The sequence below is a fragment of the Vidua chalybeata genome, chromosome 1 (genome assembly GCF_026979565.1).
Source record: "Vidua chalybeata isolate OUT-0048 chromosome 1, bVidCha1 merged haplotype, whole genome shotgun sequence".
Taxonomy (NCBI): domain Eukaryota; kingdom Metazoa; phylum Chordata; class Aves; order Passeriformes; family Viduidae; genus Vidua; species Vidua chalybeata.
Window position 1 is genome coordinate 88,995,427 of NC_071530.1, and position 17,904 is coordinate 89,013,330.

Consider the following 17,904-nt stretch of genomic DNA (forward strand, 5'->3'; position numbering starts at 1 on the left):
TCTGGGAGGCCCCGCTCGCTGCCCTGCACAGCGCACACGGCAGCACCAGCCAGAGCAGTGTGTGCCTTCTCCGCTAAAATACCGCACAAATACAGAATTTAGTGACTACAACATGACCAAGGACAGCAGAGAACCTTCCATGTTTTATTTTTATCTTTTCATTTATCACAGTACAATAACGTGAGTTAACAAAAAAAGGAAAAAAAAAAATCTAGTGCCAACTTCCACGGTGTCAAGTGCTCCACTCCAAACCATGAGTGTCCATTAGAAGTCAAAAAGTGTTGCTCCAGGCTTACAGCGACATTACCTTCCAGAGGACTTGGTCATGGAGAATGCCACTATAATTTTGTGCTGTTTCCAGAGAGCAACCCATCCCATGGCTCCAGACTCCACATTTCCCTGAGTCACGTTTGGTTCTTCTCACACCAGCCCATGGGATCTGGGAGAGAAAACGGGCCAAGGGCGTGTGCAATTCAATTTCCATTTTGATAAAAGACAAATCCTGTGGTACATTTTGCCAGGATGGCAAATCCAAGGTCTGTAAACACAGCCAGAGCAACACAGCAACTGGAGGAAGACGATGGGATAAGTGCAACTGAGGCAAAAGGGAGTAACTTCTGTTTTGACATGATCGTGGCAGATTGTTGGGCTGAGAAAATGATTCAGTAGCAAAACAGGTATCACAGTACACCTGAACTACAGAATCAGTGAAACTATAGCTTAAGCTTATTTATATTTACAAACTCTGAAGAATATTTAAAATTACATCTTCCTTCCCCATCCTCCCACAATTGCAGTCTGCTGCACTTTTGAAAAGCACAGATGCTGGCTTGTACTGAATTTAAGGCTATTCTGACAAAAAAAGTTTACAACTTCCCTCTCCAAAACTAAATATAAAAGTCAATTCACTCTAGAATGTCTTGGATAACTCTGAATACAACCATCTGTTTTCCAAAACAAATCAACTCATTTTTTATATTTGGAAGACAAAACAATTTATACTGCTGAAGTTGGTCTTCATACACATACTTTTGTCCTAGAGAGCAAACCACTTAGCACTGCAAGGTAAATTTGGCTCAGGACACCCACCCTCTGTTGAATACAGATGTGCTGGTGGGAGAGGTTCACCATCACTCTCTTTGCCTCAAAGAACCAGACCATCAAAAGATCTGCTATGGAACATCCTGAAGTTAATCTACCTTGCTCTGAGACAGGCTGAGGATGTACTCACACAAGCATATCTAAGGAAGCAGTAATTTCTGGGAAGGACTCCTGGGAAGACGATGTCTGCCTGTAAATGTTCTCACCCAAGAGAGAAAAGTACACAGGAACAGCAGAAATGGACACAGTCCTAGCCATGACCACAGCTCTCACTTCTCTCCATGGGCACAGGAGGACTCTTGCTTATTGTACGTGCACCTGTGAAAGCTCAACCCATTAGAGAACCCACATTTGGGAGGGTGAGGATCCTTTCCATCATAGGAAAGTGGTTGATTTTGCATTCCCTGAATTAGGCAAGTGTTGCTGGTGGTTTAAGAGTCAGCTGAATCTGGTCCAGAAGCAGCCACAGGATAGGCAGGGCTTCACAAAAATGACTACAACCATTGCTTCCTCCTCTTAACCTTAAAGTGCTGGGGAAATGCAGCATGACAGACTAGTTAGCCTAGGAAAAAACTTCCACAGTCCTACCATACCAAATCCTAACATGATGGGCAAGGTTCCTAGGAGTTTAGACTATGAAATCCTCCACAGATGCTGATAAGAGAATTTCCTAAGGAAAAAATGTAAGCTTGGAGTAACTGGTTAACAGCTAAAAACATGGCAACTCAAAAATCTTGGTATGGTCAACCAACATTTTTAGAATACAAGCGACCCTTTGTGACGCACAGCTATCACTTCATTTGTTCAATGGCATTTTTCACTAAAAAAAATGTTCCTCCAATTACGAACATCAAAGACAATACTTTAATAATAACACTTAGGTACTATTTAAGCTTTATAACTTATCAGAAGTTAAGATCTTTTTACATACATTTCCTATTTTTATCTTGAAAGGACAGCTAACCTTAAAACATATGGATAATGCCTTACTACCTAAGGGCCAATTCTAAACATTCTCAGTCTGACTCATTTGGGATGAAGAGTTTATTTCCTGCAGAGAAGGAGGCTCCTTATTAGTCCCTGCATATCTGGCTGACCTCCCAATGAGGAGCATCAGTGAAAAAGCAGCTCCTGTACATTTATGTTACCTACAGGCTGACACGCTCCACAGTCTGCTCAGGACCTCTGAGCAACCACTGCAAAGTTGGCTGCACCCACTCCAAGTTTCTGTCTCCTGCAAAAGCTGACTTCTCACCTAACAGAGAAGGTTAAGCACGGTACATATGTGACTGCAAGGCTCAGCCATAATCCTCATACAGATGGCATTGCTAAAATAAACCTGTGTCGCTTTGCAACATGTCATAAAAATTCACTGATTGCCTTAACATACTGGAATAATCACTGCATTTTCCCATTAAATATAGCATCATGAATTCAGTAAGTTCAGAAAAAAGTATTTAAAAACTCTTTCAAAATCGCTCCTTAGTTATACCTTGCTTGAACTGAACCCTTGGTATTTGAGCAGCATGAGTAATCTCATTTCATTTCTCAACATAAGACAGAACACAAAAAATAAAAATACAAATAATCTATAAAAACCACAGTACATCAGAAATCTGTGTAAAAAACATACGTCTGTATCAAGGAGCTCAGTAACAACTTAAAGCACCACTCAAAATTAAGTACCATACATGTTACAGTACATTCCATTTATTATGACAATTTAAGGCTAAGATAGGTACGACTCCCTTATAGTCAAGCTTTCTTATATTTATAAATGCATACAAACATTAAGTAGATACAAATGTGTAGGGGTTTTTTATTGCTCTGAACTGTCTACTAGAATGTTCAACTTTCCCAGATGTTGTCTCAGTTTGCCTTTTTCAATCTAGCTGAAGTCCTACAACTGCAACTTCGGCACTTGTATGATTATAGACCTTCTTTGATTTGAGCTGTAAATAAATTCAAAGATATATCAGACAAAATTGCCCACCACTGAAAACTTCATAACTTAGTTAACTAAATTATCTTATTGTCCATAAGATACACAATTCATCACAAAGATTAGCTCAGCCATTCTTCAGGAAGGATTTCTTTTCAAAATAATAGTTCTAACCAAGCGGCAAACAAGACAACCAGCAAGAAATGATTGACTGTTGCCAGTCTAACAGACTGGGCTTTGAGGGAAAAAAAAAAAGGAAGCTGGGTATGTGCTCCAAAACAAAGAGCAAACTTTTCTTCTTGCTCATAGAGCAATTATGTTTCCTAATTATGTAAGGCAATGCCTCATTCTGCCAGTGCCAAATTCTTTGACTGTAGCTTGTCCATTTCTTGACCAATGTTCCCTTCAATGGTATCACACTGGGCAAGAAAAACCTGAGAATAAAAAACAAACAAATGTTACTGGATTTACACAGTTTGGCACCGGGAGGTGTTTCTGCAGAACTGAAAGTGCAGTTTCTATCGTGAATTTGAAGATGTCAACTCAACAACCACTTTCCAGTTGTTTTGGTAATAGCTTATGCACACCTGCATTTACCTAGAATCCAACAGAAACATGACACTAGATAAGGCTAATAAGGATAATAGCATGGCTGCCCACCAGTCCTGATGCTGACATATTTTCAGTTGATCCAAAGTTCATAAGCAACAATAGGAAACACAAAGGTTCAGACAAGTTAGTGCTTCATTCAGTTTGGAACATGACTTCTAAGCTCCTTTCTAAAACACATACTTCAGAGGCCAAGGCTGGGAGGGACAAACCTGCTCAGTCAAATTTAAAACAAGCTTTCCTTAAACCAAGACCTTTTCTACTTCTTAAGATTACAAGGCACAATCAAACCTTCATCTTCATTAGTAGCTGGTGTTCCTCAAAAGATAGAAGGCTCCATTCCAAAAAGGGCAGTCCACAGCACCTTATGCTTTCTTAGAACCTGCCACAAATTCTCACAAGTAGAGTAACACACAGAGAGCCAGCAGCCAGCAGCCCCTGGTCACTTTGCTCGGCCTGTACACAACACAACACACCAGCACTTTAAGGTAATAAACTGTTTTAGGCCAACCCCAAGGTATGCAAGTACACTGCACTTCCCGAGAAAGATTCTGCCATTAGCTATTCATGTCTCACCTTTGTTTTTGCTATGTCTGCACCAGACTCTGACAGTCAAACCAGACATTTCATGTTATTTACATTAAAATGACATTAAGAAAGCACTTTCCTTCTAGAGCAGCAACCTATTGTCCCATGTGAATGTTTCTCAACTATCACACTGCTTTGAATCACCTATTTCCAACCAATCCTTTGAGCTGTCATCAACTCACGTCTGTAATTACTTAAGTAAAGAAAAAGTGAAGGTGGTAACAACCGCAGTTGCTGGCTGCTACTCTTTCATATTTATCTTCTCACCCTAGCAGATGTGTGACTGCCAGCAGTAGAATTCCCCTTGATTTCATGGATACTTAAGAATAATAAGCATAACTTGCCACTGTTTTCTTGTTCTTGGTCTGGAAAAACAAACTGTTGTTGACAACTCAGGTCTGAAACCCCTTAGAATTCTTCTGGAGTCCTCAAAGGGTTCATAACCCACAGCTGCATTACGCTGTGCCTATAAAAGCACATAAATAATTCCAATCTCTGCTCAACAGAATCCATTATGCTTAAACAGCAGTTGTTAAAGCCCCACCTACTCCTGTTGTAATTTCACCCAAGAGTGGAGATCCAGTAGCTTCCACGAAGTTTGATAGCCACCACTCTAGTACAAGTTTGCTGCCTTGGCTAGGCACATGGAATCAAGACTGTGTTCAGAACCTCCACACAACACAGCCACACCAGCGACCACCTTCCTTTCCATTTGTATTACCTGAACTTCTCTCAGTAACTGAGTACAAAGTGCTTTATCCCTAAAGCTGTAACTAAAACCATTTCTCCTATGAAGCACTTCTTGGTGGGCCTTCCTCTACAATAGACGGCTATTCTAAAAAACTTATGAAACATCAATGGGAGGTATTTAATAAAGTTACAGTAAAAGAAAAAATCATTCAACTCTACATATGAATGCAAGGTACTTCCAAGAACAATTTTTAGGAGCCCAGTCTGGCACTAAAGCTAGCACAATACAAAGAAAAACAGTAATACAAATAGCATTATCGTTCATTTATGTAAGTTTGAGTGAAGGGAGCTGAATTCCAGTATTTATTAACAAACCTTCAGTTCAAGGTCTCTAAGAAGACAATGCCTAGGAATTTACAAGCATCATACCATAGCAAAGCAATTAAACCCTCCATCTCCAGCATAGCTACACTGCTGTATAGATCTTAAAGACCTACTCTCCAAAGAAAGTTGGTGCACTGCAGTATAAGCTACATTTTCCAAAGAACACCTCTGGCAAGGTTAGGTGTAGGTCAGCAGGAGTTAACTGCATCCTTGTGCCCAGACCTCAGTCATTACTCCATCCGTTATGATTCAAAAAAAGAGGAATGATCAATCCTGTTGTCTTTACAAGTTATCAGGATTACTTCACATAGTCAGGCAGCCATAAGACAAACCATTAATGTAAATGACAAGTATTATCTGAAAACAGCATGACCTATGAAAAACTGTATTTTGTGTGCTATTTTATAAAGCTATTAAATACCTCTCAAAGGAAGGTCATACAAGATACCGATGTAAGAACAGTGAAAAAAATCTAAACAGCTCATTTTCACAAACTCTTGGTATACAAGTGCCCAGCATTTATGGAAGGAAAAAAAAAATAAAAAGGAAGAAAACCCACCAAAAACAAACCAAGAAAACTCACCTGGACCCTCTTCACTAACCCCTTCTTTTTCAGTTTGCAGTCACTGAAATTCTCTGGCAGATTCTGTAGTAAAATAAGCAAACAAGTTGATGCAGGTTAATGCTGAAATGAACATATTAGACTTACTGCAAAAACTGGAATTATTAAAGAATCCTCTGAATAGGCATCCTGAAAATGCCATGCCTGCTCAGTAAGGATGATTACACAGGAAAGAATATATAAGAAAAAGTTATTAAAAAGCTAGGGATGTAGCAGGCTGACTGCAAAGAACCGAGCTAGCAAAGCTACCATGTGTCTTTAGGGAATATACAGCAACAGACTACACACACTGCTTTTTCTGCTGTCCTGTGTGTTAACTGTTCTTCAGAGCTTTTTCAGAGATTATAACATGAACAAATTTCTTACAAATACATTCACTCAATCACTTGCCATCACTGGAATGTATCATTAGTAATGCAGCCATTGTCAGTCCAAGCTGTACATCTGATCATCTCTGCAATGGAAGGCAACAGATGCGAAGTGTTACACAATGTCAGCTTTCAATTTAATTCAAACTGCATAATTTTCTGTACTCCTACCACCTACATTCATGGAGGTCATACTGGCAAGTGTTACATGCTTTGTCCTTTTCAAGCTATGTGAAATTGGGCTGTTACTGAGGAACGGTGCTCAGGTTTATGATTTTTTTCTTAACAGGTAAAACACCTGTACAGATGATTATCATTATATAAAGTTTATGTGAACATTCTTAACAACACTGTGTTCTCATTGGTGAAAATGCATAAAAATTTGGGGAGTTTCTCACTAGTTTACCTTTTATTTTCCACCCTAACTTCAGACCAAGAACACAAGTTTACCTAAGCTAATCTGTTTTGTTTCAGCCAAAATGTGAGCACAGCTGGGAGGTTTAGATACATAAACTTTTGTAAAAATCAAAATACAAACAAAAAAAAAAGGTGGTTTTTTTTCCTTTTATTGTTCAGACAAATGGATTCTACTCTCCCTGTTTGTTGCCCATGCTGTGTGCACTGGTGTGAGGCACTTCAGCTGAGCTGTGGGCTGTGTCACCCCCCTAGAGGAACACTCCTTATCTCCTCAGAGGTATTTCACTGGTGTTTCCCTCTTGAGCCCTAACAGCATGATGGTTGGAGTAGAAAGCTACAACCTAGTTTCCATTACTGATACTTGGTAGGAAAGTTACAAAACAGTGTAGTCAGCATACAGAGTAAGGGGGGATGAAATGGAGGATGGTGGGAAGTTACCAACCCAGATATAACACTATGGAAAATTATAGGGAGAAAATGTGGTTGCTGCTCCCTGGATGGAATGTGGTCAGCATGCCCACAAATAAACTTCCCACAAATAAACACTAAGAGGGCCTAAAGAGAGGAGACACCATGGCCAGGGTCTGTCTAAATCCTGCAAGAGGACGAACATGGTGGTACCTTACTGCTTCATTTTAAATTAATGGTCATAATTCTCTTCATCTTTTTTCTAACAAAAAAAGGGTGAATTGTGGTATTATATTTTAGTTAAATGGTATGCTCTGTCTCACCCCTCGAAAATGTATGGTTTATTCCAAGCCTGTGATCCTCCCCTGAAGTATCATGTGTCTGTAATCCCATGGGCCCAATCTTGTTCTGCGCCCACTTTGAATCTGCCTGTTAAGTGTGCTGGGGGAACGAGGCTCTCTCTCTTAGCTGGCTCTCCTGGCCGGTGCTCTCTCGGCCCCTCTCTCCCCCTCCCCTTCCCCCCCCCAGAAACCATGCTGCTCCCGGGGATAGGACCCCCAATAAACCCTCATCTAATGAGCACCCTCAGAAGCCGTGTGGAGTCTCCCTGCCTGCCTGCTGCTACCAGCCAACTCACAGCTTAGGGGGCTCCCGGGGACACCCCTGAGGGTCCCACCAAAGGTGCAACTTGTAGCTGATAAGCCATGTAACAGCTGTCAGCCAAGCAAGGAAAAAGATTTCCTGCTGTTGAACCAGCAACTGTGGCAAAATCACAGATGTCCATCTCCATTCCGAAGTTTACCTTGAATACAATATTAATGTATAGCTCCAGCCTCAAAGGTCACCTCAGATGTAATACTGACATTACCCACCTCCAAAGTACAGCCACCCCCCACTGAACATGATGCATGACTAGAGTCACTCTAGCTCCACCTAAATGCAAAAATAGTATAAGAGTAAGTTAAAAATGGCATAAAAATAGGGAAGACTCCATTATTGGAGATTAGAGCTGGTTAGTATATTGCTTTAAGTACATTTTTGCAGCCAGATACTACTACCAGCAATCCTGTCAGAGTTTTCTATTGTATTAATAAAGGAGGGCTATTCCATAAACTGGTAAAGTGAGTCCTTCAAGGGCACTTACAGTCACTGGCAGCAGGTAATGTATTTGACTGCAGATACCCAGGAGGGGGTCCCTCTTATGCTGTTGTGGCCTGAATTTGTCCCTGAATCTTGCCTGGGGCACCAACAGATCAATTAAAGGTGTGGAGGTCCAGGAGGGTCCTCTCTGTTTGCATGTGACCCCAAGCAAGTCAGCTGAACCACCCTCACATCAAGTGGGCTGCTCAGGGAACAGTAACAGGACACTGACAGACTGGTGGGGCACAAGGGTCTCAGCTGACCTGGGGCACTGACACACAAATCAAACAGAAAGGGCTGGAAAAAAACCTCCTCTTTCATGTGACAATGCTACTTGAGCTTTAGAAATACCTTTTTCTGAAGATCTGATTTCATGTTCACAACTCATGCTAAGAGATTAACAAAATACAGTAAGAAATGCTTATTCACATTTTTATTGATTCGGATAAATTCGAAAAGTTTAGTAATAGGATCTCATCTTATTGTAAGTGGAAAAACTTCCCAGATATCTGGGAAATGTTTGTTACAGGAATAGTGATGGGTTTTTTTCGGAATACTTCTTTCTTTTAATCCTTGAAATGTTAATTTCGTACGGATTTATCCAATGATAAGTACAGCAGAGACAAGGAGAGAGTTAAATTTCACCAGAACAGCTTGTTAATTTAAGTAAGTTCTACAGAGGAACTATAATTTTAAAAAATCTTCAGGAAAGGAGGGTGGGCCACCAGAGCATAACTATGAGTCAGTAGTGCTATCAATGCCCTCAATACTGATAGAGGCAATTTGACAGATTTGTTGTGAATTTATGTTAACAAAATCAGTGACTGGTATTTCAGAAGAGAAAGCTTTTTTCAATTCTTAGAACAATCTCTGCAATGTTGTCTTTCTAGATTAAAAAATCTGCCATTTAATAGGAGACCATCTTGAGCACAAAGTGAGTGCTCACACTGCAATATTGGTGAAAACATTCATTAAATCAGAGCTGGTTCACAGGTACATACTGTCATGACTGTGGATTCAAATCTCCCTACTGATCTCAGAAAAACTTTGCTTTTTCTTCAAAAAGCTTTTCAGATATTTAAAAAGCTGATCCAGATGACCAAGTAAAATATTGTCTGTATTCTTCTCACTGAGATTTGTAATAAATAGTGTCTTTTGATTTCTATTCTGTTTTAACTGATTAAATAAATAGCACATCAGTGAATGCACAGACACAAATCTTCAAGTATTGAACAAGACTCAACTGCATTCTTCCTGAAGAAAACTTCTAAGATCTGTGGCTTATGGCAATGTCTGATTGTGTCAGACAAATCAAAAATTTTTAAGATGCAGTGAAAGCAATAACTGTTTAAACACATTTATGTTACAATGCTTAAGTTACAGATGCTCTACCCAAAAGCATCCCTTTCACACCTCTGGCAGTGACAACACTGTATTTTTTCTCTCACACCCCACTACTGTATGACTATAAACTTACTTCTCCACCTTCCAAATCCCATCTTTTAAATTCACAATTGTTGAATGAATGGTGTCTATTAAAAGTATTTAGTTCCAAACTAAGCTCCTCCTATTAATGAGCTCATCTGCTGCTAATAAGAGAGTGATACTCCTAAAATAGAAAGAAAACAATATGCAGGCTTCCTCACCCTTATCTCTCTGTAACCAACCAAATCTCATTTCACATCAGGCTGTATAGTTTTGAGTGATCCAAATAACACAGCAGCTAAGATACCTTAATGAGTTGTGACAATTCTGCCAAAGAAAAAAGCTCTAATATTTATCGTGTGAGCTTGCTGGTATGTTTGACTCCTACAATGCATCATCCATTCTTCTCAGTCAGTCACATTTTTCCCCTCTGAATTTTTTAACATGCTGTTGACTCAATCAACAGCACCTCTGCGTGTCCAATAGCTGTCACAATGAGCTTTTTACTTGGCTGCTGAAAAGTACACTAATTACTTGTATAAACCAATTCTACAATAAGACAAAATACTTTACTGCCTTGCGTTTCTGTTTGCCATTTTTTACTCCAGTGGAACTCATTTATTGCTCATACACATCCCTGACTACCAGTCTGTACTGATGCCTCCATACAGTGCACAACCACAGTACAGCTGAGTGCTGCCTCAGTAAGCTGGTGGCCCATTCATCTGACTTGGTGTGATACCAGCACTCTGAACTCCCACATTTTATGTAAAGATTCCACCCACCTACATGTATTTCATCTGCAAGATTGCACATTAATCCAGTTTTCATGACAAATCTCACAGCCAGCTTTGTATATTAAAAGAAACAAATATGTGCAATGTAACTGCAATCACTGACAATCCAAACCCTCACTTATTAAAAAAAAAAAAAAAAACCAAACAAACAACTTTTCAATGTCATAGGCTCTTATTCAATAAAGTAACAAACAATTACTACAGATTTTGGAAGAAATTAATTGCAATTAGTCTTAGCTCTGGCTGCTCCACTTTCTCAAGAAACAAAGTACAGGGACTCCATTACTTCCCAAATCTAAACACCAAGTCACTGATTATAAGTCTTCTAAAACATTGTACTAGACATAAAATCCGTTGTCCAGTACTATTTAGAGTATTTTGGACAAGGAGATACAACACAGCATGCTTTCTGTTTAAACCACACAAAAAGTAACAGAATTAAAGTAAACTTGGGAAATTAAGTTTGGATTATTAAGAAAGCAGTGAAACAGTTTTACAAGGCTGCCTGCTGGGTTCCAGAACTGCACACCAGAATAAAAGTAGAGTTTTTTTCCAAACAGGATTTGGAATCAAAATTTGAAAGGGTCAGAAATAAGCTTTAACCCCATCCAATTGAGACAGCCGTTGTCACCTTACTGATATTTTCATGACAACATGTAGTAAATCTGCCACCTCAAGCAGGAAATCAGTTATATGAAGTCTTTATGCCTAACAGCATTCAAAAACTGTCAGCACAATATTCTCCTTTATGTGAGGTACAAAAGGAAACAGAAATTTGAAGACTTCAAAATACTTAGAATACAGCAATACTTTAAAAAAAAGTATAGAGCATAACAAACAGGAAAGACTACATTATCATCATAGGCTCATAGTACAACAGCAGGAAATTTAGTTAGTAAGCCTTCCACCATTCCCAGGAACACATCCATATTCCATAGCATTTGATGATGGCCAGTTCAAATTATTACTCTGATTTAGTCCACTACTGAACTTTTACATAGAGTCCATCAAATTAAACTACATTTGTTTCACCAGTTATAGGTATTTTCATGGCATATTTCCGAAAAAAAATCCAATAGAAGATCACTGTACCGAGGAGGAGACCCAAAGACACCACTACCACAGAAAAGCAGCATTTTTCCTTCAGAGCAAGCTATTATGATCTTGATATGCAACATAATTATATAAATGAGGCTTACAGAGAACGACCAGCAGACAGAGAAACAGAGTAAGGAAATACCCTGTCTGGGGCAATTTTCTATTTATCTCTGTACAAGACCCTCATTCTCATCTAGCTCTCAGCTACTACATGATACAGGAAGATGTATATTATGGTCTGTAAATGTAATGTAAGGTTATAATCCACTAATGACTGTGAAGCACTTGGATAGCCAAAAATAAATTTCTTAGTGCATTAAAATATCAAATAAGTTTCTGTTGGGATTTGACCCTCTTCTGTGGTTAGTTACTTACAATGGCATCAATCTGTTCAAGGGTCTTCATGAACTGCTCTGCAGTTCCTTTAATCCTCTTGTCCAGCTGTTTTAGTGCTTCTGCTTGGAGATCCTTTGCTAAAAATCCCTGAAGAAGAAAAAACAAAATTATCCTATACCCTACACAACACTCACCTTAGAAAATCTGTCAATCTACAACAGCAGAAAACATCTTTTACTATTTCTGTATTTTCAAGCATAATAGGGACTCAAATCTTAATCTGTATTCTTCTGTATTTTATCAATTCTTGACATGGTAAATGTAAGATCTGTTAGGTTTACTAAAATGATAAACATGTAATAGACCTTCTTTGGACTTTGAGAGAACTAGAAGTTTTTCCAGATATAAAGAATGTAAGTTATCCCATATGAAACAATATTTACCTTTTTCCAAACAGTGCCATGTCTCTATTTTGCACACTTGTAAATGGCATTTGGAATTCACTAAGAATTATTGCTGACTCTCAGATATTTAGGAGGGGCAGCCTATTACTGACTACTCAAAATCTCCCAACTGTTTTGTTTTTTTTTTTTACATAGAAATACCTACAAAACTGCTTTGCAAAGATATAAAGTGATATAAAACTGGCATACCTTCTGGATACTTGTGAACTCTTTATTAACTTCCTCTAACTTATTAGCTATTTGCTCCACTGACTTCTCCAAATCTTTTAACTTCTTTAATTCAGCCTCTTCTTCTGGACTATTCTGTGTATTCAAAAGTACAACATTCACAACTAAGGAACAAATAAAGATACAATGCAGCTAAAAAGCAGGAGTGCTGATACAGACATAAAGGCTTCTGAGGGTTTAGAATACACACTACACTGTGGCTATTCTTCCCATATTTCAATAACTACCAAATAAGCTTCTTCCAAAGCTTAATTACAAATATACTTAAATCAGTAATGTATATAAACACATTTAATGAGATTAATTTGAAGGAAAAGGGAAAAGTGCATTTTTTTTTCTTGTCAACTTACCATTTCTAAAGTATAGGCAATATTTACATCATAAAATTATTATCTCATCCTCAAGTTGCAAAGCCAGCCACAAATCATTTCACCAGAAATAACCCAGTTGATCAAGACTCAGTAGCTACAGTTGGGAAAGTTTTTTTTAAACCAGAAAAATAAGATGAGCAGATAAGGTCATCAGTGCACAGAAAGTTCATGAGCACTGACCACAGACTAGGCAGAGTCCTGTCAATAATGTAAAGCAGAAGCCAGTCAATAATGTAATTTCAGAAAAGTATAAACTGCAGTTATTTGCAGTGTAACATGAGACTGAACTCAACTTTGTGGATAGGTGTACAAAATTAGGTTAATGCTCCAACTTGTTTCTGTATTCAGCAGCTGACTCAGTGACAGAAATGATGATAGTTTAAGGGGAAGAAAGGTCCAAAAGCAATGCTTACCCTTTTCCCAATCAACATGACTTTGCAACCATTTTTAACACCAAGTGCTGATAATGGTTGTTCCAATTCTTTCAGAGACTTTCCTAAACGAACAACAAGAGAGGAAAACAGTTTAAGTATAGTTAGTGGCACAAGAATGTCTTTTTGAAGACATTGAAAACATGGACACCTGATGAAAGCTCATCATCTCTAAGAAACATGGCAGATTTATAAGTTACCTTTGTATATTAGTTTCTGAAAAGGAACTGGAACTCCAGTGACTTGCTCAATAAGTACAGCCATGTCTTGTAGTGTAGGTTCACTATCTTCTCGCTGAGAAGCAACTTGAATACTGTGCTTTTCATTACCTAGTAGAAAAACAGATTAGCAGTAATACCTATTATAACTTAGAAAATATTACAGAGAGAATTAATCTCTAATACTTATCACCATTAATGCAGAAAGTTCTCAAATGACAGGTTCTCATGTAGAATCATAATTTTCAATCAAATTATTTTACTGCATCTCCTTCCTCTTGAAGTGATTGACCTCAGCTGAAAATTTTGGCTTACATTGGAATAACCAGAACAGCTTCACTGGGTTAATTTTACTGGCGTCATTTAGCTCCTGCTAAATATTATTCCCTATCTCTTTTTAAGAGTACAGATGGTGTCCAGACATCCCACAAGTTAAAAGCATGAAAGCCCACACCTTCCTGATGTATTCCACTTCCTACTTGTAGGAACTTCTAATGACATGAGTCTTTGGTATCTGAGACAATTATCACTTCCTTTGCTCCCTTCTTCTCAAACATGAGAAACAAGGGATCATTGTCTAGCCTGTTTCATCTCCACCAACAACCAGAGAGTATTCTCAGAGTACAAAAACTATTTCTCCCCATATAGTACTGATAAGCAGACATAACCACTTGCAGAAGTCCCAGCTTATCTGTCACCTTCCACTTCCTATTCAGACTCCCTAAGATTACTTGCATGCAAACAGGAGGTAGTTCTTAGGGGAAAAAAGGAGTATGCCTATTAATCTCTGCTTTGCAACAGACCTTTTCTACAACCCTCTGCTTCCACACACATGAAGTCTGTCAATCTGAAAGCACCCACAGGAATCAACCACCTCTGAATGCACGGGAAATCAAAACAGGCATTTTTTACTCTGCAGGAAGAGAGAACTTAACACATACCAGAAGAAAAACTATTCTCACGCCACTAATTTAAAGTGCACGTATCTTTTACAATGGAGAGTGCTAGAAAAATTGCTTTTAAAATGCTCCAGCCTCTCACAGTCATGTGACAAGTGACACTATAGCCTCAAATATTTTAAAGCTTGAACAAAATTTGCTATTCCAATACAATTTTAAGCTTAAAATCACATTATGTCCCTCTCACCCAAGCATTTTCCATAAACAGCCCTTCTTATCAGTTTGTTTTGGGGGAAAAAACAAACCACAAAACACAACCTCAACATATTTCAAAAGGTTATTTTGATATATACAACTGCTTTGAATGAGGGCTTTGCCCATGAGCAATTGAGAGGAAAACAAACACTAACTGAGGAAAAAAAACAGATGAAGTTTGTGTAACAGTAGAACCAGTTTAATTACAAATCATGAGTGCCACTTTGGAGAGACCATCAACAAATTTTACTGTAAATTCACAGCAGAGTGAAATCACCATAAAAAACAACTCATGGGTTGCTCCAGGTGTCAGAGCTGAGATTCCCCTGCAGAGAGTGAAGACCACGGTGAAGCAGCTGTACCCCTGCCACCCATGGAGGATCTCACACCAGAGCAGGCGGATGCTGTGACCCTGTGGGAAGCCTGTGCTGGGGCAGGCTCCTGGCAGGGACCTACAGGCCCATGGAGAAAGGAGCCCATGCTGGAGCAGGTTTGCTGGCAGGACTTGTCACCCTGTGGGGGATGCACACTGGAACAGTCTGTTCCTGAAGCACTGCAATCCATAAGAGGAAACCACGTGGAGCAGGGGAAGAGTGTGAGGAGCAGCAGGGACAAAGTGTGATGTATTGACCAGAGCCCCCTTTCCCTTGCACTGCTCAGGCAAGAGGAATTAGAGAATTCAGGAGGAAAGTTAAGCCAGGGGAAAAGTAATTTTTTCTCTTTTAGTTCTCATTGTTCTACTCTGATTTGAATGTTAATAAACTACATGTTCCCAAGTTAAATCTGTTTTGCCCATGACCTGGTGAGTGCTCTCTCCCTGCCCTTCTCTCAAGCCACAAGCTTTTGTTGTATTTTCTATCCCCTGCCCAGCCGAGGAAGGGAGTGACAGAGTGGCTTTGGTGGGCATCTGATGTCTAGCCAGGGCCCGCCCACCACACTTGCAGATTGTCAAGTCACACTTGTGGGTCTACTGTCCTTCCTTTTGTCAGCCCTAATTTTCATCTTTCCCCACTTACACTCACGCACGCAAAACTTTACTAAAGATGTTCTGTGCAAAGTGGTCAAGCTGCATCTGACAGCTGCAGGTGTAAATCACACAGATGAAGCCCAAGCTGAACAAAGGCTTCTATTTGCTATCTGTTAATGACAAAGTCATTATCAGGTAAGAAAACAATTGGAAAGACAGAAACATTCTCAGACAAGCAGGCTGTTGCCAAACAGCAAGACATTGGAATTATAAATATGTCAAATCATTAAATTGCTGACATCTTTGCAAAATGAAAACCCCTCAGATCAAATGGAACTCTCTGAAGGCACCAAGGAGCACATGAATCATGATGATTCAAACAAATTATTCCACAAAATTCCTCACCAAAGACTCTTAAATAAAACTACCAGGTGATAAAGGAAACATTTTAACAAAACAATTTGAAACACAATTTGAAAACACAAATGAGAATCAGAAATAAACAACAAGCTTTAGAGATGGAAACAACATTACCAACAGAGGGCAAAAGAACCAAAGGCAGAATTTATTATTCAATATTTACAAAAAAAATACAATAAAAAATACTAACTTTTGCTAACAAAACTCAGCAGAACATCTTGCTGATTTAATACCTTACTATCTTCTTCATTCCTACTGTCTCACTGAGATCCACTCCAAAATTAACCATGGTGTTTCCCAATCTTATTTTTAAGAACTGTGGTGTTCAAGCTATTCTCACCCCTTTACAGTAAGGTTTTATATATGTTTATAGATACATCTTCCCCTCCACCTTCTTCTCCCTTCTCTGATTTTTCTTTTCAAGGGGGAAAAAAGCCCAAATCAGCTGGCCTTTGAGTGACCCACTCCATCAGGTCAGCACCCACCTGTCCTACGGAAGAAACCACTCTCTGTTGCAGCCTTGCAGCTCACTAGCTGCAAACATCCAAGCCTCTTGAACAAACCAGAAGAAAGCCTACTGGGTAGCACCTGCTGTTAACATGCAGTGCTGACTTCAGCAATATATTTAATCTAAATGAAGATTACCCATACAGTGGAATCACAGAATGAATCAGCTCGAAGGGACCACAGTGGGCTATCTGGTCCAACTTCCCTGCCCAAGCAGGGTCATCCTAGAGCACGTGGCACAGGATGGTGTCCAGACAGTTCTTGAATACCTCCAGTGAGGGAGACTACATAACCTCTCTGTGCAAGCTGTACCAAGGCACAGTCACTCCCACAATAAAGAAGTTCTTCCTCATATTCAGGTGTAACTTCCTGTGCATTGCCTCTTGTGCTATTGCTGAGCACCACTGAGAGGAACCTGACTCCATCTTCTTGGCATCCCCCTTTCATATATTCATTCACATCAATGAGGTTCCCTCTGTCATCTCTCCTCGAGGCTGAACAGGCCCAGCTCCCTCACCTCTTCCTTTTAAGACGGATGCTCCAGTCCCCCCAAGATCCTCGTCGCCCCCAGACGACCTCTGCTCTGCGCTCCCTGGCAAAGGCCGCCGTGTCACCTGCTCCCACTACCACCCTTGCAGCACATCTACGCCTGCGATCCAGCTGGAGGAGACACCGGCAAGCCGTGGCCAGTAAGGAGCGAAGCCTCACGGCAGCAGCCGAGATGGACCCCGGGCCGTGCCCCGCCGAGGCCGCCCGCGCTCGCCCCCACCGCCGGTGCAGCCGCGGCCCGCCCGCCCCGCGGCGCCCGGTGCCGCTCCGGGCCGGGCGGGGATCGCGGGCAGAGGGGCGGGGAAGGGCCGGGAGCGCCCCCCGCCCGCCGCCCCTGCCCCGGGCGCTTACTGTAAGTGATGGTGACGGTCACCGGGACTCCGGGCGCCGCCATCTCGCCCCGCCACAGGAACCGTCGGCGGCGCTGCCGGGGCGCGCCCGGAACGCGTCACTTCCGCAGCTGGAAAACGGGAATGCCGCTTTGCCGGGCTGCTCTCAGGGCCGCTCCGGCGAGCGGCTCCCGGCAGCAGCAGCAGGGACGCGGCCGGGGCGTGAACGGGATCTGCTCTTCCCCGTCCCAAACCAGGCTCCGCCTCTGGCGAACCGTGTGCACATGACGCTGATAACCTGCCAGCTGCCCCGTTCTTCGGACCGAATTAATCGCCAAAAA

The 17,904-nt window shown here is 40.6% G+C and overlaps 1 protein-coding gene across 3 annotated transcripts; it reads right to left on the reverse strand.

The window, feature by feature from the left end:
- Positions 1-131: 131 nt before the first annotated feature.
- BAG1 (BAG cochaperone 1) lies at positions 132-17,761 on the reverse strand. 3 transcript variants are annotated; one of them, XM_053957322.1, is made up of 7 exons: positions 17,586-17,761; positions 13,620-13,748; positions 13,402-13,484; positions 12,579-12,692; positions 11,965-12,072; positions 5,898-5,960; positions 132-3,053 (listed from the first exon to the last, which is right to left on the reverse strand). In XM_053957322.1, the coding sequence occupies exons 1-7, from the start codon at positions 17,626-17,628 to the stop codon at positions 2,985-2,987; spliced, it is 609 nt and encodes a 202-aa protein (XP_053813297.1). In that variant the 5' UTR covers positions 17,629-17,761; the 3' UTR covers positions 132-2,984. The 3 variants fall into 3 exon arrangements, with proteins under 3 accessions (XP_053813297.1, XP_053813287.1, XP_053813305.1); XM_053957312.1 differs by having other exon boundaries at positions 132-3,477; XM_053957330.1 differs by lacking the exon at positions 12,579-12,692 and having other exon boundaries at positions 132-3,477.
- Between the last annotated feature and the right edge of the window lie 143 nt (positions 17,762-17,904).

What these genes read in the sequence shown, in the direction of transcription:
- BAG1 (XM_053957312.1), bottom strand. Translation starts at nt 17,628, where the DNA reads ATGGCGGCGCCCGGAGTCCCGGTGACCGTCACCATCACTTACA. An exon ending in GACCGTCACCATCACTTACA is followed by an intron (nt 13,749 to 17,585) that starts GTAAGCGCCCGG and finishes TTTTTCTACTAG; the next exon opens with GTAATGAAAAGCACAGTATT. An exon ending in TTGAACAGATTGATGCCATT is followed by an intron (nt 5,961 to 11,964) that starts GTAAGTAACTAA and finishes ATTTTACTACAG; the next exon opens with AATCTGCCAGAGAATTTCAG.